General features: G+C 38.2%; 1 protein-coding gene across 5 annotated transcripts in view; it reads right to left on the reverse strand.

Annotated features, from left to right (window-relative positions):
* cacna1ia (calcium voltage-gated channel subunit alpha1 Ia) overlaps nucleotides 1-23,372 on the reverse strand; it is a 230,835-nt gene that overhangs the window by 152,763 nt on the left and 54,700 nt on the right. For all 5 annotated transcript variants that reach the window (XM_036148200.1, XM_036148199.1, XM_036148198.1 and 2 more), the window contains exon 2: nucleotides 11,672-11,939. In XM_036148200.1, coding sequence (XP_036004093.1) covers nucleotides 11,672-11,922 — 251 coding nt within the window. In that variant the 5' untranslated portion in view covers nucleotides 11,923-11,939. The remainder of the gene's footprint in view (nucleotides 1-11,671; nucleotides 11,940-23,372) is intronic.

Here is a 23,372-nt window from a genome sequence, read left to right on the forward strand (position 1 = left end):
CCAACGTTTTTCTATGATATGAAGTAGGGAGAGATGAAAGAAAGAAAAAAAAAATTCAGATCTGTTCCAGAGATTTTTTTTAAGGGGGGGTCGTAGGCAATGAACAGACTCACTGCAGAATGACTCATGCAATTTATATAGCACTTTGTGGATAATAGCTGACAAATAGCAAACTACAAAGCACTCAATGGATAAAATATACCCTGTAGTTAGTGATGATAGAGCCATAAAATGACTTATTAAATACTCTCAAGAGCTTGAGTTTGAGCAAAGCCTTACTTCTGAGTTGAGCTGGCAGGGGTAAAAAAGGAGGATATGAGTCTTATATAAATAGAAAATGAAGCAGCAAGAATGTAAAGATGACAGGTGGAAGGAAAAATTGCTCGCAGTTGTGTGGGTGCAAGCATGCCACTGAAAAGAAATTTCCAAGAAATTTAAAGTCACGGATCATAAGGAAACTAATAGAAAATAAATTAAGCTTTAATTGCTTTATCGCATAATTGTACACACCCTTATAAGGAACTTTGCTAAAAGCACCATTTGAATCAAATTGTGTTTCCTGGGTAAACGCATTTCATTAATTATGCAGAATCTCATGATTCACCACCATGGTGTTAAACTTGGCTTGTGTGGTGTGTTTATCTTGAATCTTATGACTTATCTAAACTGAGCTGAATTAAACCTGAGATAATGTTCAGCTTTCCAAGTAGGACTTTCCTGACATTTACAACATTTTCTCCTCTAGCTAAGGGCATATTATGCCGAAAGGTTACACAGGTTCAAATGAAGAAGGTACACAAAACTCCACAGTATTATTTTCAATCTGTTGTACTGTGAAGACAACTATTTGAGAAAATATGAGACCACATGTAGATTAGAAAAACTGGATGTTTCTCCAAACTAATGACAACACAAGACTGAAAATAGTCAGGAAGGCTACAAAGATGGTCAACATGGAAGGAGCTGCAAGAATTTTGAAAAAGTACTGGTTAAGTTCTCTATATTTCCTGTATTCCCTAGACAGTACAGTATGTCTTGACTAAGAAGCAGGGTAAAGAGACAGAATGTTTCCAAAACAAAACAACCTGACCAGGCTAAAATCTCTATAAACCTTGTGGGAGAATAGTAATGTTTAGTAAAACTAAATGGGATATTTTTGATCAAAGATTTATATGTTATAAATACAAAACAGTACATTGCTGAAAGAAAACCAGACCTGCTGTGAAATATATTGGTGGCAGCATTAAGGTTTGGGGCTCTTCTGCTACAAAACCTTCAGTTTTTGCCAAGAAAAGTGAAGCAGGAGTTTATTTTTAAGCAACACATTTATTCCCCAGATCAACAAAAGAATGGCTTTCTGAGAGAAAACTTGTTTTGCAACAGCAATCAAGTGTCCTGACCCAAATCCAACAGAAAATCTGTGGTGGTGGGGGGGGCCAACAGAAATGCACAAAACATTTTGCGATGTAGAGTGGGCAGCTATATTGAAATCAAAATGAGGTATCTTGATTGACTATTCCAAAGCAGACCGATACCTAAAATTTAATCGAAAAATCCTCCAGCAATGTATTAATGATATGGCGAGCACATTTATGTAACCAGGCTAATGTATCTTTTTTCTGCCTTACAGATTTCCCTGTTTTCAGTTGAATTGAACAGGATGAATTTTGCATTATATGTGTACAAAGAAATTAATTAACATAAACCTGCAATTTTCACAGGGTTGTGGACACTGTTGAGAGTCACAAAAAAGAGCAGTGAGCTCATGTAGCGAGTTGCTTTCATTGTAGCTGAGACCCAAAAAAAGTACATAGGGTATTTACATCATGAACGCATTGCAGTCAGAGGGATTTTGTTGAAAAAACATCAGTAAAAATGGTTAAATGTAAGTGGGAAAGTATGATTCAGAGACACGTTAAACTGAATGTTTAATATCTTTCGCAAAACTTAAAAGGAGTCTAGAGAAAGGTAAAGGATGGATAAAGGTATGCGGCCGAAAACCTCATGAGCAGCTGAATACAACAGTGATTGAGGGGAAACTACCACATGTTAGTTTCTACTAAGGTAACTCATTTTTAGTTCATAAACATTGTATGCTTTGTGGTTAAATTGAGGGGTAATGCTAGTTCTGCTGTTTTGTTTGTGTTTTGGATATTAAGTATGTTGCACTCCTAATATACTATGTAAATTCTTTCCATGGATAGATAAATGGCAGCATGAAAACATCTACTGCAGTCTGCGGTAACTATTTTAAGTTAATAATATTTTTATTTTGGATATAAGATAGGTGTTTATATCTTGGCCTTATCATCAATATGTCTGCTGTTACCTTGAAATAACTTCACTGACACAATTCAGAACTCGTTTGGACATTTTTTTCCCCTGTCTTTTTTGCCTTAATGTTGGTAGGTAAGGCTAAAATGCTTATGTTAACGTTGTAAGCTTGACTATCATGACCATTACCCTTTTTTACATGTCCTGTCTAGCAGTGTAGCATTAATTATCATGGCCATTACAATGTCTTTGTTGTTGGGTGTTAGCTCGGCCTAGGGCACACTTCCGCGTGGGTGGAGCGATCTTAGTCAGCGTCACGTAAATGGGGTACCGCGAACGAGCTATTTTTAGAAACGTAACGTCACGATGACGTCACATCACGTGGTACGCAGTGGGGCAAACTCCGGAAACCCGCCGCTGTTTTGCTTTAAAAGAGACGTGCGTTAGCCTAGGTTTTACTCGTTAAAACGACTGCTTTTTCCAAATCTAAGACCATGGTTTTTAAACATTGTTGCTATGGAACGTGCAACAGCGACTCGAGGTACGCTGATCAGCCGCATATGAAGGATGTTTTCTTCAAGACTGCCAAGGAGAAATGTGTGCGCTGGGTTCAAAGGTGCGGTCGGCCTACATATGTAGCAAGCATTTTGTTGGAGGAAAGGGCACAACCGAAGAACATCCTGACCCAATTCCAGCGACATCAAGTCAAGGTAAGAGTATTTTGGTGGCCGACATGTTAATAAAGAAGCGCCTGCTACCATGATCGCATATAGGCTATCATGGTAGCAGGCGCTAACATGATACCCTGCTACCAGGATAGCCTACTCAAAAACATTTCAAATGAGACAAACATTAAACATATATCCATTCCTGGACGGTGATTGCAGACAACAACAAAAAAAAACGGCCGACGCTGCCATGATCGCCGCGCAGGAAAAAAAAACAAAGCTTACCGTTCATCAACTCGGCCAGTTTTCCGGTCTGTTTAAGCCCTCGACACTCAAGCCATCGTTTGAGCTGAAGGTTGGTGTGTTCTTCGACAGTGCGACCAGTAAACCGTGCGCCTGGGACATCGTCTTGGGAAAGTTTAACGGCTGTAAATTCGGTCATATGCAGTTCATTTCTGCCTTTAGGAGAGGCTAGGCAATGCAAATCTCTTATTAATACTTTAATTTCTAATACTAAGTTCAGGTTCTCATCAGTCGCAAGCCCCTTTCGCAAAGCTGCACTCTGTAAATTAAAATTAGGTTTGTACAGCAGAAGTGCTTTCAGGCAGCTGAAAACCTGTGTGTGGTATGATTGAGAAATATTAGTAGGATCAAAAAGCTAATTCAGCGCTGAGGTCTGGAAAACCAAGAAAAATTAAAATGAACTGCTCATGAAGCTGAATGAAAATATTATCAGCAACTTCTGTGACAGGCAGAAAGAAGAACTGATCTATTCTTCCTCCTAACACTTATTACATAATGTTTTCAAAAAATAATTAGAACACTAAAATATATGAGAAACATAACATTGCTGAAACAGGAACAATCCAAATCACAATGAAAATTCAACATTGGACAATCAGATGAAGGTCCAGTTTGGCCCTCAATGTGTTGCTGTGTTTGCATGCATATTCCTACTTGTGCTTTTATGACTTTAATATCTGGTTAAAATAAAAGCAAGCCCCCCCTAATAATATTTAGTTGGGAAAAATAGACAATTGAGCTTAAAGTATTACTGTTATAAACAACATATATTCCTACACAGCAGGCAGGTAATGTCAGTAAAGTCATGTGAATTAAATTCTCCTCTCAGAGCATGACATTGAATGTACCTATAACCCAATAATGGCTACGACTCAAAAACAAAATTTCCTTCTAATCCATAATTCAACAGCAGGAAAAACAGAATCCACAAAAACACACATTAAAGCATGCCTGTGCAACTGGTGGGTGAATTCAACAAAGTACTTTGACTGCTCCTTCACACAGTGGCAGAAAGCAAGCTGACAAAGACATTTTTAGTTGCAGTCTAATTTTACTCTTATTTTTACTAATTTGTAGTTACAATAAAGGGGTGTTTCTACTTAAGGTATTTTATTCTAAAAACTAGAATAGATTTCTATTTTCTACATTCTTTCACCATATTTCCACTGTGTCTACCAGCGTAAAAATGGATTATCCAGGGAATTTGCTACAGAAAATGGAACTGCTTGGAAAATGCCATTAATATTATTCTTAACCCTCACGTGGAAGCTTTTTTTTTGAGGACAGGTGTGAAGCATTTTGAATTGGTTCAATATTTTCTTCATCCTGTTTCAATTATCAATGTTTAAATTCAATGTGGAATTCTCTGAAATGGAGGGAGTGAATGGTGACTCAGAGTTGAGACTTTCTGGAAGAAAAAGCAGCCAGTTATCCAGGATGGGTGAGTTTCTGATCGAACCTGTCACCAACCATTTTTGATAATTTTTGATCTAAGTCTCCCACAGGCTGGTCCTCTATCTTCTTCCTGGAGGTGTTTTTTTTTTCTCCCATCCCTGATCTTTGCAGTAGTTTCTGGTTAGCTCTCAGCTCCTCTGTTTCCTTATCTAAAGGCTCTCTTGCCCTTTGAGATTTTTTTTTTCACAGTTGATTCAGGGCTTGTTATTTGAGAGACATCACACCTCCATGAGGGGTGCAGTGCTGCCCACACATAAGTTAAGGTAATGTGTAATGCACTCTGTGATGCTGTCAATGTCGTCACAATGAGGAGCATATAGCTCATCATACACAGTGGACTTGAAACAGACCCTTCAGGGCTTCTTCAGCCTCCGTAGACCATCTCTTAACTGAGTCTTACAGCTGGTTTTATGCGTACAAGGGGTTTATACACAGGCTTGGCATGAACCAGGTTGGGATCTGAGCCGCTCAGGGGAGGAAGGTAACACACTGGGTAAAGGTGGGGGGAATGGAGGACAGGGAGACATGAGTAAAGTCCCGAGAAATCAGAAAAAGGCCCTGGGGAGGCTGTGTCTGGAGTCTGTTGGTCACAGTGTGGGGAACATTATATGCTGGTATAGCATTGGCCAGATGCCTCTTCCCGCTCTCCTTGTTTATGTAGGTCTGGCGTAAATGAAAACCATCAAAGTTCATATTTGTGCCACATCTCAGTCAGCATGACCAAACTGCTCTGTCAACAAGCTTGCTTATGCTAGGTTAGAGCTGCCAATTCATCCACTTTGTTGGGAAGGGACCTCACATTTTCTATGATGATGGACGGGATAATGAGTCAGTACCTTCTCAGCTGGTTGCAGCATTTCCTTCTCAGGTCATGGGAAGATTGTGCCGCTGGGTGGGAGGTGCCACAGTGGAGCTACCAAGAGCTAACAACTGAGCTCTGATGTAAACAATGGAAGTGTGGCTTGTCAGACGTTCTCTTGTTCTCTTGTATAATGAGGAAACCAAAAGTTAAGTTGTTCACAAATCGGTCACCTCTCTGATGTGCACAAGTAAGAAGAAACAAATAGAAACACACAACACATGAAAAAATAGATTTAAAAGGGATGAGTGGGGAGCTGCTGGAACAGACTGCCTGCTCATGCGGCCTCAGACAATTTAGTTTCTATGTGTTTATATGTGCCTATACATGTAAGGCTGCCGGGGCAGTGGTATCTGTCTCCAGCAGTCCCTGTACAAGAGGCAGGGTACTCTATAGCCCAAGAAAAGTAGCCTGTCCATCACAGACAACACACAGGAAAACAACTATAGACACACATACACAATTACTCCTAAGGGCAATTCAGAAGAACCAATTGACCTAACATGCATGTTTTTCATGAATACGAGGAAGTCAAGGAAAATGGACAACATGCACATTTTATGAGGAAAGCCTGGATTCAAACCTTGAACCATTTTGCTTTAATGAAACTGCACTTCTGCACAGACCATTGGTAACAGAGGGAGTAAATGCTCCAGTCAAAGTGTTTTTATGGTTTAAAACAGTTTGTGCTATACTATTTTACAACATTTAAGTGTCAAGGTACAAATAATACACAGCCACAACCAATAATAATTATATGTCTTGCGTTAGGATGAACATGTGGCTATTGGCTTACTTTACAAAACATCTAATGTTACCTTTCTTTTTAGAAGCTGAAGGGATTTTACTTTTTCTCCAGATTGTAACCACTGTCAAAAAACATAAGAAATCAGAGATTACAGATGACCAGTTTGTAATATCTGAGGATCGTCCATTATACTCTCCTCAGAATGTGGAGATTTGCATCTGTGAAATTATTTTATTCGTCATTACAATTACCTTTGGAAATGCTTTTGAGAAACAGAGCATAAATTATAAGGTGAATATGCCATTGAGTATCACTGCTGAAATGTAAATGTTTTTAAATAAAGTTAGCTTTTTTAAAAAAAACTTTTTCTCTCACATACCTCTCACAGCATCAGCAGTTTACATAAAAAGGAATGGGTTTGAAACCCGCTTCTTACACCAAAGGAATTGAGGAAGGGAGTTTTATTATTCACCACAGACCTTGATAAAATGACCAGTAATTTAAATCTTCACTTTCCTTGAACCTGGACTGTGAGTGTCATTCCGGGGTCAGTGCTGTATGATGTCATTACATAAAATTAAATAAACCTCTTCACAGCTGTAGCAATTTATAGCTTGATGTGTTGACTGCGCAAGAATAATCCAGTTACACAAAAACAGGTGGTTGCATCCTAGCACAGGACAACTATAGTGTCTTATAGAATAGGAACCCCTTTGTTACTACAGAAACAGGTTGTACGAACAAAGTTACATAAGCATTTGTTAACAAATATGTAAGAAGAAAAGTATCGGGGTCATTAAAGGTTCACTGTAGCAAAATAAAAACATGCATACAGTTTCTATTATTCTTATTAATCCAAATTTAGCACTGCTTGCAATTTTTCTTCATGAGTTTGATGATATCAAAGCATAAAACGTAAATTTTAAGCTGAAGCTGGTGACCATGGGGGAATAATGTGTGGGGCCATACATATAGAGAATATCTGCATTCTGCAATTGTCATTAGAGTCGCTTTAAGCTTTTCGTCGTTTCTCCACTCTTTCCCATTTATCTCCTTCAGACCACAGAGAACTAATGGAGTTTGTGCAAAACCTAAGGGAGTGGAACGAGGAACGGGAGGAAGGAGCAGTGGAAGAGACTGAAGAGGGAAAGGAGATCATTAGAATTAGTTTTAGAACAAGTGCTAACATTAGCAGTGGGATTTATTTTCCAAGCACAAGCTTTAGTATTCTAATGAGTTGTATTTATTTTAAGTGAGGTTTGCCTCATTAATGTTTACACCTTTTTTAAAGAAAGATGTTCCCTGAGGTAAAGGGACAACAGTTCATTTTCTGCTTGAAGCACTCATTAAAATAAGTGGAACACTTGCATTATTGCACAACATGAAGGCGTAGCTAAAAATGGCGAACTAGGCATAATCATATGTGAGAACGAAAGATATTTGTTCAAAAGAAGACATGACTACATTTTTGAGTGATGCAAAATTGAAGCGTGTAGGACAAAGTGCCAAAAAGCTGACACGAAAACAAGCACAAGATTAAAGAAGAGAAGACTCTTGCTGTGAAATAAAGACAGACTTTTGATGTTCTTTAATAAAACATCTGTCAAAACAAGTCAAACAGTCATTCCGCGTCTACACACATGCCTATCGAGTGCAAACACCTTGCATAATGTGTTAGAGTAAAAGAAGACACTGTGAATGCATCATACGGCCAAAGAGCAGCTTTTTCAAATGGACACAAAAGAAGGATGCCGAAGGACAGAAGGGGGAACTTCAGATTAATTTAATAAATAAGAAAGAACTGGAAGAAGGCAGCAACCACAAGGATTTGAGAAGGTCGGTGATGTGTCCCAGGTGTCAGCTCTATCCCCAGCGGTTGTTAAGAGCAAGTCATGACAACGTTTCAGTCATCAGTCACCAAGCAGATAATAAGCTTTCAGGGCAGGGAGGATCATGGGCCACTGACATCAGTCCCTATGCTTGAACATCATGAGAGCCAATCAAAGGAGGAGAAAAAAGGGCTTAGATGATGCTGAGAGAGGCAGGGTTTAGTAATATGGTGGAAAAGTTGCATGAAAAGAAATCTCAAGTAAAGCACTGAGTAAAGGAGAACAGGGCTTACGGGCAAGGCAACTGTGTGTGGTCAAACGATACTAATTATTGGGAGGGAAATGGGGGGGGGGGGGGGGGGGGGAGCCCATTGGGAAGAAAAAGTAACTGGGTGCACAACTTTGATGATGTTTGGAAGAGGTAGGAAAAAGTGCCCTGAACCATATATCAATCAACTCTCTGCTTCAGTACAACTCATTCAAACATCCCAAATCTTTCTCCATCTCAACTGTGCCACACTGCAAATCATTTTCTGCAATAAAGCCTAAAATGTCAGAAAAAATGGAACCCTTTTCCAGTTATTCCTACAACAGGGGAGCTTTGAAGAAGTAAACCACAATGTAAGAGGTCGACAAAATCCAATGGCCATTTGGATGAAAAATTCGGCTCGTATTGCTTGTTTAAAGCATATGCAAGTTTCTTGGAGACCAATCCACAAAACTGTACATTTAAAATGCATAATCAAAATCACAAGCATGACTCAAGAGCTGAGGCTTTAATTTTTCTTTACATTTTTAGCAGGAGTAACTAAAACGTTGAGTTAATCTGGAAGCATTGAGTTAGCTCAAGCATCCCATAGTATGAGTGACAGTGTGACTTGTAAAATTATTTATTGAAGAGAAGAAATCTCCCAGATCTAAGACACACACAGGACCGACAAGGCAGCACAAAACAATTTCTGTGTACTCAGGATTATGGAATAGGAAAACATTTATTTTCATTTAGCTGTCTGGTGAACAAAAAGGTATGATCATGTTATATTTTAAGTCTCTGTGGATGGAGAGCGAGTATTTATGTGAACACAAGTAAAATAAATCGGAAAATTCTTGGAGCTCTCAAATGTTGCATGGGTTGTTTATCTTATTCTGCTACTGACAAAGTATGATCTTTTCATCCTGTTAGTTTCTAATAAATGTATTAACAAAAACAAGACTAAAACTTACGTTTTTTGTCAGAATTGTGCTAGAACAGCTTACTTTGAAAGAATCAAGCTTAGAAAAGTGATCAGAAATTATCAGAAAACTGTTGTTCCGTGTTTTTTTTATCTTGCATGGTGATTTTAGAGTTCCTTCATGGTTGGGACCGTGAGAACTTTGGCAAAGTTTTCAGCTGTTAAACTGTAAAACATGGGTCAAACTATTTGTTTGTTGTTTTACAAGCTTCTTTGGCCCATTTCTCTTTTACATTTTTTGGATAAGTACATACTGAAAGGGTTGCGATCAGGGCTTTTACATAAGACAAGAAAATAAAATAATACAGAAATGTGGGCATGGTGAAAGTATGTCAATACCAGCCTGAAAAGGTAATTTTAACTTGACAAATGAGCCTCCTTGGAAACCATATTCTTATTTATAGAATATGACTGTCTGTATGTGGTCTAAACTGTATATCCTGGTCATGCCCATTTGAGATTGGAACCGACAAGCCACCAGTCCTTCACAGACCACATTCTCGCAAACAGAGAACATATAAACTCCATGCAACTGAAGTTCAAACCTCTAAAGTATCATATAGTCATAGCGGGCCTTTTGTAAAGTTTTTAATTTAATTGTACACCACAAATATATAAGCAAATACTGCAATAAAAAGAGGGGCCCAACTATTTCTGCACAAAATTAGCTCCATACATCTTTTATTTTGTACTTCCACTGTGTTTTTGTACAATACACAGTGTGCAAATGAAAGCCTTATTGTGCTTTCTTATGCCAGACACATTAAGAAGAACATTACCAGATAATAGGTCTTACTTGGCAACAATCAATAGCATTTAATAAATGTAAAGAACATGAGATAATGTGTCAAAATTGGGTATATTTTCACTGAGTAATATGTAAAGCGTGTTAGAATCGAGAGACGGAAAGGATGTGAGTGGGGTGCAGAAAGGTGCTCCAGGTGTTGTGCTGCAAGCAAGTGTGGGGGAAACAATGATGTGTGTGTAGTTGTATGTCGCCATGTGTATGACTAAAGGCCTCTCAGGGCTGTTGAGTGGTGGACACAATTATTGATCTGCAAATAGATGGTGAAATAACCACTTATTCCTGTCCTTCACGCACAATTGGATGCACTGCACCAAGCACAACCAAAACAGTATTTGATGACTGTGAAATGAGGCTTATCTGTAATCATATCATAGCTTCAATGGTAATCAAAGTATTTCAAGTAAACAAAAATGGCTTGCATTGAGATTTTGTTAGTACATAAGCAAAACCAATCATCAATTGCCTGTTTTTAAACATGAGTAAAGTGCCTTTCTTCTTCTGTGGTTTTAAGATGGTAGGCAGCTATTATGTTGAACAAATGTGCATTAGCATCTACTGGTTTCTGTAAAACCAGAAATTATGGATATACATCCATCCATTTATATATATACATATATATATATATATATATATATATAACATATACATACATATATATATATATACATATATATATATATATATATATATATATATATATATATATATATATATATATATATATATATATATATATATATATATATATATATATATATATATATTCCCCCTTAGTTTCAAGTATATATTTAAAAAACCCAGAAAAAATATATTTCCAATACTTAAATACCCCCAAAAAGAAACAATCAGCAGATGAGCCGGGTAAACTGACTTATGCCAAAGCTTTTAGACATTTATAGTCAACAACTCAAACAGAAAGATGCTACTGCAGGGTTCTTTTTTTACCTCTACAATGAGGAGAATCATCATTATCCAACTGGCACTGTTAATGTCGGCAAAGAGGCAACTGCCTATTCTTATCCGCAAGCTAAAAGCCCAAGCACGCACACACACACACACACACACACACACACATACAGAAACAAAACTGCACACACCTAAATGTGCACTTTCCATTGCGTAATCAGTGCAAAACCGACTGCTGCAGTCAAGCTTGTATGAGGATTTCAAATATACTTACTTTGAGGAGATTCAGGCCTGACAGCTGAAATGTTGTTGCATTGCACAAGATGAAACTGGCATTTGATTGGTTAACTCTGGCAAAGTTAAAATGGATGATATCCAAAGGAGACAAAAGAGATACAAAAAAAATCCCGAAATTAAAGACAAAAATGAAACACATTGAGTGAGATAGAGATTAAATAAGGATGGTTATATGAATGAAATTGTAAATGAAAGGTGTTTCACACAGGCTGGAGTATATGAATTTTGAATAAGTGATATGGAGAGGCTATGTTTAAGATTACTAGGGCCCTTTCAAAGAAGGAAAGGATATGGGCTGGACACCATGCGAATACACCAGTTGCGAGGACAGGTGGTCTGCTTGAGGCAGAAGAAGACCACGGGCGCCAGCTCAGGGAAGGGCAACACGAGAGTGCTCAAGTCACTGCCGATGCTGATGTCGTCATCGCCTGGACCTACTTCCTCGATGATGTCGTCAGGGTGCGCCGAGCAGTATTCCTCGCTCTGCCCTGGCCCTGCTGAGGAGATTCTCCTCAGGGGCACAGGACACTCCTCACTTGTCATGGTACCCCAGCTGAAGTCTGAAACCCAAAGAAAAATTGCAAAGAGATCTCAGGATTCTCAACGAATGAGCATACAAAATAACAACAAAAGGCAGTGTTCTGAAATAGTTTTAAACCACATCCAGCTTCTTTACATAGTAGTTTGCTTATAAGGTGGGTACACACTCTGTTAAAGTGATGTTCCTTAACAGTCTTTGTGGCTTTGATAAAAGTAGTTTCTGCTCATTTTTCTGTCTAATCTTTGTGACTGAATATGGCACCATATAGTGATGTGTATGCTTCAAAATAAAGAAAGTGTACATGCAACAAGGGAAGACATGTCAGGCTGAAAAAACATAACTTTCTACAGCAGATGAACAATATCTACAAGCCAGGACTTTAAGAAACAGAAGAAAAGGGATCCAGCAAACACCTAACAAAAGAATTTAGGTAGTTAACATACATCACATGATCTTCTCCCGCAACCAAATGTATGGCTAACAACGCCCTAGGATTTAAGGTGCGAGTATGAAAATATAATTCCATGTGTGTCAGTATGTGGTTCAAATAAAGTCATGGGGACAAACTGTGTGCATTTATAAATTAATATGTAAGAGTCAATTAAAGTCAACAAGTTGCTCAGTTTTTTGTTCAGGGTAAAAAAAAATAACACAAGCTCATCCATTGAATACATAAATCTCTATATGTTTGACTTTACTTTATTGGCTGAAAATGGTACAAAACTCAACAAGATACAAGGCAAGCAACCAAAGTTCGAAGGTGTAGTTTGAAAAGGACTGTGGAAAACTAGGGCGCAAGAATAAGAGGATTTTTTTCAAGTGTGAAGCCATGGTTCTTTTCGAGAAAAAAGGTGTGTCAGCTCCGTCTGGGCGGGTGCTCAGTCTTTGCCTGACTTAAATATCTCTATTCTGCACTAAGTCATAGTGAACACACAGGAGCATCTCTAAGTCATAGTGGGGAATGGTGATGTGGACTTCCTCCTCCGTAGTAATGCTGGACCAGCTATTGCCAGCTCTAATCTCTTAATTTACCGGACCATCTTTCACATTCCAGTTCTGGAGAAATAGTATATTATCAAAAGAATCAGATCCTGGATTCAAGGGACTGAAATTAGCTTTCTCCATGGTGTGGCTTGGCTCTGCATTAAAGAAAAGGAGAGGCAGCCTGTCTCCATAGCTTTGAGTCGCTGTTCCTCTGCATTGAAAGGAGTCAGGTGAGGTGGTTCAAGCTTCTCATCAGAATGTCTCCTGGGCGTCACTCTTTGGAGGTTTCCCAGGCAGGTCCATCTGTAAGAAGACTCTGGCAGACCTAGAATCTCTGGAGCTTTTTCCTGGAGCAAATTGAGGTTCCCCCAGAATGAACAGGAGAGAGTTGCCAGTTAAAGTTGGTGTCCTGTTTTAATCCTGGACCTATTACCACCCCCACCTGATTCTTAACACGAGTAAGAGAATGGAGAGAAGGAAAAGCCTTAAGAAAGATCAAGGGCAATTTTAAAGATAACAAGTATGGCTGCGTAGAATCAAAATAGAGACAAATAATGTATGACCTAAGACTTTTCCACTGTACTGCATATGGTATACTTTAAATGCATATCATTACAGTAAAATCACAATACCAAGACACACAGTTATTGATGACTAAGTCTGGGTCCTGTGGCAGAAAATAGACTTAAAGTGAAGCAACTACTCTGCATAAAAGCCCTTGATCAGAACCGCCTCACATACACAGGGAGGTAAAACAGCCGAGAGTAAATCAGTTTCATCAGTCATTGTACATTCATTGACAATTCATTTAACCTCACAACAGTGCTGTGCAGCTGAAACAGCTTTCCCTCTCCGACCCCTTAGCTCACGAATGGATTCTGATTTATCCAAAAAGACAACATGCTTACACGTGGTTGAGTTTAAGTGTACAAATCAAAACAACGTCATCAGGAAGAACTGTTTGCAACAAAATCAGCATATTTGAAAGACATTATGGAGGCAAACAGGAGGAGATTAATGACGGAAGTAAAACGGGCAAACACAGAAGGAGTGAAGAAATTTTATTTTGCCTCAGTAATCCATCACATGCATCAGATTTGAAGGCCAGACACTGTAGCCTATGTGAATTCATGATAACATACTGGACTTAATGCTTTTCTTTTTAGTTTTAACCCACAGCCAAAGGAAGGAAGCCGACACAAGGCAGGCAGCCAAATAAAGGCTGGAAATGTTCAGAGCTACAAATATGGATACGTTTTATGCATAACCACATGTGCAAACACACACGTTCTCGCTTCCATACCCTCATTCACAGGGAACATATTACTTTCTGGCAATAATTCATGTATGCAACATTAAGATTCTCTTTGAGGCCACCGCATTATTATTTTACAGTGACTTGGGAAAGTGTTCATACCCCTTGAACTTCTTGCATTTCATGTTACAGCAAAAAAAACTATAATGCATTCTATTTGAATTTCATGAGATAAACCAACGTAAAGTAGTACACAATTCTGAAACGTTTTACTATACATTTATTTTACTAATAAAAAATCTGAAATGTCTGTTGCAATCCCTCTGGGTCAATATGCTACAAAACCAACTTTTGCTGCAATTACAGCTTCAAGTCTTTTGATGTATGCATCTACCAGATTTCCTTATCCAAAAAGTGAAATTTTTTCCCAATTCTTCTTTACAATACAGCTCAAGTTCAATCAAATTTAATGGACAGCATCTATAAAGGTCAGTTTGCTGGTATTAGCTTATATTGTACACTTTATTTAGATCTGGACTTTTACTGGGTCATTCCAACACATGAACGTACTTCATCCCAGATCATTGAAGTTCTGCCTGCATGTTTGGCTTTGTCATTGCTTTTTGCTTTTGCCACCATGTTCTTTAGAGAGGATGGTGTGTGCAGGATGATGAGCAGTGTTAGTTTTTCACCACATGTAGCGTTTTAGTATGCAGGTCAGAAAGGTTCAGTTTTGGTCTCATCTAACCGGTGCGTCTTCCACCACTTGTTTGTTGTGCCACCAACAAGGCTTGTGGCAAACACCAAATGGGGCCTTTTATGCCCCGTTTGCTGATGTCTTACCACTTTTTCTTAAAGGTTAGAACTGTGTGGAAAACTACAAATAATTTTCCTGTCAACAAATCCTCCCACCTGAGTTGTAGATCTCAGAACCTCCTCCAGAGTTAGTTTGAGCATCTTGACTGCTCTTCTGATTAGTTTAAGTGGATGGCCTTGGTAGGTTTGCTGCTCTGTCAAAATGTTTCTATTTTTGCATGATGGACTGAGCGGTGTTTGATGAGCTTGCAATATTGTTTTATAGTTTAAGGCTGCTTCACATTTGATAATCCATCATTAACCTGTACGGTGTGTTCCTTCATTTTCACTAATGTTCTCAAAATGGATAACCTTCTGCAAAGAGCGTAATTTATATTGAGAATAAATTACACATGAATTAGATTACTTGAATGTAAATTTTCCATAGGATTTTATTTAGAGGTATCGAAGTGGTTAGGCATGAATGTATAAAACATGCCAGACTTTTCATATTTTATGCACACAAAGTTTTGAAACTGATGTATAATTTTCCATATATCAACACACTTCTTTGAGGTGGTTTTTGTTTTCAAGATTTTTTTGTGGTAAAAAAAAAATCCCTTCATTTGGTCTGAATATTTTGGGGTTTGTTTTTCTTAATTACATTAATTGTACCGTATTTTTCAGAATATAATGCGCACTTAAAATCCTTAAATTTTCTCACAAATTGATGGTGCACCCTAAAAACCACTGCAGCTTACATATGATTATTGTTGTGCTTACTGACCAATTTTATGTGGTACATTGCACTTAAAACTCTTTTAAAATGTGTAAGTACGACTTTGGTTGGCAACGTAGCCACTCCACTCAATGGATATTCGGAGCATTACGGTACACCGAGTCACTACCTGATCTGCCGTAACAGGACCCCTATGCTGTCTACAAGACTGCCTTACTGTAATGTCAAAACTAGAAGTGCATTCATGTAAGGAATCCAGTGTCTGGAGTACACGCAAGCAACAATAAACCAAGTAAGTTAATTGAATATAAAAATTTAATTTATTTTGTCCTTATGTTAGAAACAGGGCAGTGTCGTCCAACTACTCTGTCCCCCCGATGGATAGCTCTCCCTCTCAGGAGAGAGCCGCGTACGCGGAGGGGCACACTGCAAAAAAAGGAACTACCAATAAGAAACATTTTCTTGATATTAGTATATATTTCCTTGATTTGAGCAGCTAAATAAGACTATTTGCCATTGGAATGAGTATTTGTACCCCTAAAACAAGATAACTACCTGCACTTGAAATAAGATGATGGAGATGAATTGTTCCTATTTTAAGTGCAAAAATCTCATTCACTTGGGAAGAGTATTATGCTCACTCCGCACCAAAGTCAGATGCTGTTGTGGGAGGCCGTAGCAGCATGCCTCAGACTACCTGGAGTTTTAGTTTTTGTTAGTTTTAGCTTTTTTCTTTCGATTTTGGCCTAATGGGACCAGCTGTCCTGTTTTAGTTTTCTGTTCTTTATGGGGTTTAGGTCCCCTTTTGGATTTTTCCTTAGGTTGGTGCTTCAATGGCCCTGTATAGGGCTGGCCCGCTGCCACACCTGTTGCTTCTGTTTGGCTGGCTTACCAGGTCCACCTTTCTGTTTCTACTTTGGGTTTTGTTCAGCATGGAGAGGAAAGGGTTCTTTGTTTTGCTTTTTTCAAAGGAAGTAATGGAGGTTAAAGAAGATCCAAGAAAAAAGAAAATCAACAATAAAATAAAATGTATGAACCTTGAGTCCTGTAACTGTCTCCTCTCTAAATGTGTTGGGACCTTTTTGGGGCCATAACATATGTAATACAGCAAAATGGCAAAAGTTCAAGAGCTATGAAAATATTTGTAAGACACTGTATAAATAGCCTAATTATGAATAAATGTTCAGATTTAAATATTGCAAAATGTACCCCAGATATATACTGTATAGCCTTTTTGCGGGTGACTTTTTGTGTGTGCATGCAGCACAGCAGGATTTAGAATTGGCAGGAGAGATGGCTTTTATAGGGTAATGCTATTAAAGGCTATTCATTACAAGCTAAGAAAATAGGACAGCAGTGATTTAGTGGCCTGCACCTCTTGGAGTTTCCAAGATAGTCCTCTGAAGAGACGCTGAACTAGGGGAGCATGGTGAAACTGAGAAAGTCCCCCAACTCACACAGTAACACACTGATACATTAACTGCCTACAAAGCTCTGTCTAGTAAAACTGTGTATCCATTCATTATCTCATGAGTGCTGTTTGTGCTAATAAATGTAGCCTCTCAAACCGGGTTAGTGTTTTGTCTTTTTCAAACTGGTATTTTTAATTAGCTTTGCCATGACAACAGCGGTTTCCTTTGGAGGCAGGAAGTTTGTTCTTCCTCAGTTGTGCTTTATTTCCCTTGACAAACCTCTTAGGGAGACCCCGCAGCTATTACAAACATCTACAATTAAGTAGAAGACAGCTCTGCAGAAATGCTTGAAAGGAGTATGCTCCTGTGTATGCATTCACTGTCATGCATTTTTATAAGCATTCATGGTAAAAACAGCAGATAAAGCAAATTTATCTGTAATAGGTTCAAATTAGAGCATAACATTTGTCTTCTTGATTCTTTCAAAAACATTTGTTCCGTGTTTAGTGACGATAACTGATGAATGTGTGTGGCGCTGAGTGTTGAAGATAGACAAGGCAGAAGGCTCCAAATTATGTCTCAATACTGACACATGAACACATTCACACCTTCCCAATGTACACACTCTCGCACATTAGCACCCTTAATTGGGGTAGCAGCTATACAGTCACCCATTTAGCTGCACTATGAGCTAAGGCCTGCAATGATGCCACAAAAAAACTCGCTTCCCCCCTCCCACACACATCCACTGCGACAGTCTGAGACAGATGCAGGAAGAGAATGGATGTACAACAACAGCAAAACCATAAAAGTGATGGTTTAAGGCACACGGCACCATCTTACAGTGATTTTGCACTGCTAGTATGAATAAAATCAAAGAAGAAAAATGTGAAATAATGGGTCTCTGGTCCTGACTCAATGCTTACTCAAAGATTGAAATTCTCTTTTACAAGGCTCAAGGAATGGAACTCATTTTTACAATCTCAAAGAGATGTGAAATGTGCTAAAACGTGTATTTGAAGGTAAATAATAAAGAACTGTCAACCAAAATTTGAGATCTTGTTACTTACAGCTGTTGCAGTCATGTTTCACAGATTTTTTTTTGTTTGTGACTCTTGTGTTATGTTGCAGACCATGTGTACCACACAAAAGTCAGAACAATACAGTTTGGTAAAGAAGTCACGCCCATTTTAACCACAGTCGGGACACTAGTGCTATTTGCAAATTCTTGTGCTAATCCAAAAGACTGTTGGTAATGCCACTCAAAAACAATGTATTTATTTGACTTTTTTACTCTCAGGTTCTAACACACAGACATTCAGCACAATGTGTATGAGAGACTTAAAGTGGCACAAACCATCAGGGATTCAAAAAAACTGTTTACAAGTTTGTTATAATCATAGCCGCCATACTGAACATAGAGGTATAGTGAACAATCTTATTCCGGCTGAGAGTCCGGTGCAGGGGGGGGGGGGGGGGGTCAATTATTGTCACACGTTCACTTAACAGCAGTTGTGCACTTCTAGTGTTTACGTATCCAGTGAACTTCAGTTTCAACCGTTCACTGTAGCTCCACTGCTCTCATCGTATACTTTTAAAATGGCTGAGAGTCACAAGAAACAAAATATCTCCCAAATTTATGAGAAGAGGAAGGCCTCAGAAGACAGAAATAAGACCAGAGTGTATTTGGGAAATTATTTCACGTGATACCCCTGAGGATCTGAAGTGCAGGTAAGATGGTCTTACACATGCACAATTATTAAAAAAGATACTTGGGCGTTTTAATACCTACATTTCCAGAAAAAAAAAAGACATTCACTCTACCTTTAAGGAAGGGTTGTTTGAGTTTCTTTGGATAATAAGATACTTAATTTTTTGGACTTGCAAGCTGGACATTCCCATCTCCAAGTACAAATGAGCACTATAATTTCTGCATACAAGTGAGTTACAATTAAAGTGTAACTCACCCAAAGATTATTTGCAGATAAACTGTATAAATTGGGCCAAAGGGTGCTACTTTAAAGTTTCTGTGTAATGTTTTTAGATATTCATGTGGACTTGTTTAGTTCTATAATATTTGTCTAAAAACCATCTTTGTGCTGTCCTCATAGGATTGAAATGTAGATATTCCAGTTGAGTTTTCCTGTTAGTTCAAACGGTACATGCTTTTATCACCTTAGCCCCGTGTTTGAGTTTAAAAGTATCTGAGTCAGACACTTCCCCCGTCGCCCCGTGGCTAGTCCCGCTCAGGAGCTGGAATCATGAGCATTGAGAGCATTTATTGATAATGTTTAGCCTTTGTTACTGCTTTGAACATTAGCCCAAGTCAGCAATGATACTGCTGACATCACTTTACCACTCAGACACTGCACCCATTCTGCCCTCCACTGTCTCGGCAGTCCTGGCTTCGGGTATCGCTGAGTCAGCGTCTTGAGCCAATGGCTCAAACTGATAAGACTCAGTCCCGTTGGGTTCTTTCAACCTCCAGTCACGAGGGGAGGGAAAAATATGCCACCTCGAAAGACCAATCCGTGGCAAGACCAACAGATGTCATCCTTATCACTCCATGTTTCAACATGCCACTTTCCCTCATCCTGACTGCAGCATAGAACCCGATTAATCCCCACCGATCATACCCAAAACTAGCAGTGTCTCTTGGAACTGTCTACTTTGGTGGCATTTTTTCAAAATGTATCTTGAGGCAGGGTTATGCCTTTACACGGGAGTGAGTTACATCTTAAAGTAAACTTGCAAAGAAATCTGGTCTTCCAACAAAGTTTAGAAATCCCAAAGCCATGTCTGTTTACTGAATTAAATTGCACATCAAATGGCTTGTTTCCATGCACACCTGCCACTGTGTTTGGTTTATTGCTTATTGTTTTAAGATCTCCATTAGCATCAGCAGCATGCGGCATCTGCTATTCTCCCTGGGGTCAGTTTGCATAAAAAGACATTACATGTATAAAGAAATCATATTAAAAAATACATTTTAAAATAACCCATTCCATTTTCTCCACTTTTAAATAAAAACACAGACGTAGTTGTAAAATAGAGAAATATTTTTAGATTTCTCTTACATTAAAAAAATCAATCTATACCTTCATAAAATATATAGTATTTTTGGTCTTATACCATGATACTCTCTTACATACAGCACAGACATGTGCAATGACATATCTACTTTTACAAATGCATAAACTTGACATGTATCTATTAAGTTAATAATAGATTGTTTTTATAGTATAGTTTCAGTTACTTCTTAAGAGTGTAAGCAGTATTTTGTCTGATGTTTTGTGGCAGTGAGTTCCATTTCTGCATTGCTCTAACCATCACTGTACTCTGACTAAAACTTGTTTTACATTTTGACGGAGTGAAACATAGTCTAACCGTGTGCCTTGTTAAGTAATCATGGATATTTTTGCTAAATGGTGATGTTTGGTAAAACATATACAGTGTTTTTGCTGTAATTATGTTACTTAGAAAGTTTATTAGTGCATATAACCCTCTATCCTTCACCCATAACCAGGAAAACTGATTATGCATTTTAGCAACAATATCACAATTTAGAGCCACACATGCTGCTTTATTTTGTGCCAGCTGTAATTTATTAATATTGCTTAATGACGTATTGAACCAAACAACAGAGCAATAATCCAAATGTAACAATGCTAGAGTTTGAAAGAGATATGGGATGGTTTGTTTGGTTAGATATTCTGGACATATTTTTTTAACAGACAATCTACAACTGGATATGTTTATCCCAAGAGAGTTTACTGTCTATGAGAATTCCTAAGAGCTTAACTTCCTCCACTTGTTTAACAGATACATTCTTTACAGATATCCAGTTGAGGTTTGGCTCTCAGAAAATGATTTGTGCCAGTGACATTGCTGATTGTTTTTGAAATATTTAAAATGAGTTTGATACTATTCACCCAGTCAATTATACATTCAATCTGTCGTTCAAGGTCAGTTTTAATTCCACTAATAGATTTTTGCTGCTAAATATACTGTAGTGTCATCAGCAAACATTGAGATCCATGCTTTTCTAAGCACTAATGGCAAGTCATTTGTAAATATTGTATGCCTTGTGGGACTCCATGTTTTGCAGTTTTACTGTCTGAATAGCAGCTTTTATAACAGACCAGTTATCGCCTGTCACTAATATAACCACTGATAAACTGTAATGCTGATTCTACAAAGCCATAGGATTCAGGTTTCTTTCAAAAAATCTAATGATCAATAATGGCTGCTGAGAATTCAAGTAACACATTTATATTATGTTCCATTTCCCATAACCAGTCATCTTTCATTTGAGTTAGAGTTGCAGTAGAATAATTTTCTCTGTAAGCATGTTGATAACTTGTAAAGAGGTCATCGACTTTAAAATAAGTGTGGATTTGTTCATGTATAATTTTTTTCCATTATTTTACACAAAATTGGCAGTAAAACAATGGGTCGACAATTTGTTTCTCTAAATATATCTTTTCAAATTTTTGATGGAGGTATTACTTTTGATATATTTCAAACTGACAGGAACTTATTTTTATTCAAACACCGATTAATTCTATGAGCTACAACCAGTGCAATAACTGAGGCTCTAAGTTTAGATAGTCCCCCGTCTAGTTCATCCTCCCCAGTAGTTTTGTTAGTAATCAATAGTAATTTAACTTTTGATATGCTTAACTTTTTTTAAATAACATTTTTGTTATTGTTCATTTCATTTATTAATGAATATGATATATTTTCTTTACTCAAGGTGTTTCTGAAGGAATCAATTTTGTTCAGAAAACTGTCTAAATGATTGGCTATATCATATTATTTAGTTAGAAATCCACTGGTTGTTTCCAATAGGAAGAAGTAAATGTGTTGCCTTTCAATAAAGAATTTAAGGTTGTCCATAATTGTTTACTGTGTTTACTTTTTTGTATTATATCTTCATAGTATTTTTCTTTTTTAAATAACCAGTTAAAGCAGCCAACATATAGGGAATAACATTCCTGCATGCCCAAAATTTCAAACCTTGATGCAAATGGGCCTCCGCAGCAAAAGAATACACCAGATGTCACTACTTCTGGCTAAGAAAAAGAAACTGAGGCTACAGTTTGCACAGACTCACCAAAATTGGACTATAACAAATTTCAGAAATTGTTTTATCATTCTTTCCTTTTTATCTCCTGTTTCTTTCACCTTTTCTCCTTTTTTTCTTTTCCTCTTCTACTTTCTCATCGTAGTGTCCATATAATATGAAATACTCCCTGCATGAATTATAATAAAACTATTTACATGCATAAATCAAGCGGCGAAAGCTGTACTGCTCCACTTGTGAAAGTAAAATCTGTTGGGCTCTTTTTGGCATTAAGACAACAATTGCCACATTGCCAGACAGGACACGGTAAAAAAAGAAAAGAAAAGAAAAGAAAAGAAAAGAAAAAAAGAAATTGTTTTCTTGTTGGGCTGCACAGTGGAGAAAGTGGGTAGCACTGTTGCCTTGCAGCAAGAAAGGTCTTCTCCGGGTACTCCAGCACAGTTCAAAAACATGACTGTTAGGTTAATTGACCTCTCTGAAATCTACTTTGATGTGTGAATGGTTGTCCTATTTGTTTCTGTGTTGCCCTGCGATAGACTGCCAACTTGTCCAGGGTGTACCCTGCCTCTCGCCCACGAACAGTTGGAGATAGGCACCAGCACCCCTGGCGACCCCAATACGGATAAGCGTGTTAGATAATGGATGGATGTTTTCTTGTTAAATGAATAGATTTCAGCTGCAGCATTCCGCGGGTATTTTCAGAAATTGGTGTTAACAAGCTTGACAGCACTATTTAATCCAGTGTTGCACCAAACTTTGGTGATGATGGTCCATGGATGTACATGATACTTTCCTAGCACGCCTCTGACCCTTCAATACCAACTGTGTGTTGTTTTAATGCCAAAGAACACCTGAGAATTGTCGTTGACCATGTACACCCCTGTATGAAGGGTGCCCAGCTTCTGAGGGCTATTTGCAGTAGGATAATGTCCCAAGGCACGAAGCTCAAAGCACTTCAGTTACTTCCTGCTTCAAGTGTTGGAGTTTAAATCTCGGGCTCTTCTTCATGAGTGAGGAGAGAATGGTGCAGGAGATTACCCGACGGATTGGTGCAGCAGCAATGCATACGCTACCCCAATCCTTCGTGGCCTAGAGAGGGCTTAGCCAAAAGGCAAAGCTGTCAATTTAACAGTCAGTCTATGTTTCTACCCTTAATCATGAAATTTGGGTCATAACTGAAA

This window comes from Fundulus heteroclitus, chromosome 16 (assembly GCF_011125445.2).
Source record: "Fundulus heteroclitus isolate FHET01 chromosome 16, MU-UCD_Fhet_4.1, whole genome shotgun sequence".
Lineage (NCBI taxonomy): Eukaryota > Metazoa > Chordata > Actinopteri > Cyprinodontiformes > Fundulidae > Fundulus > Fundulus heteroclitus.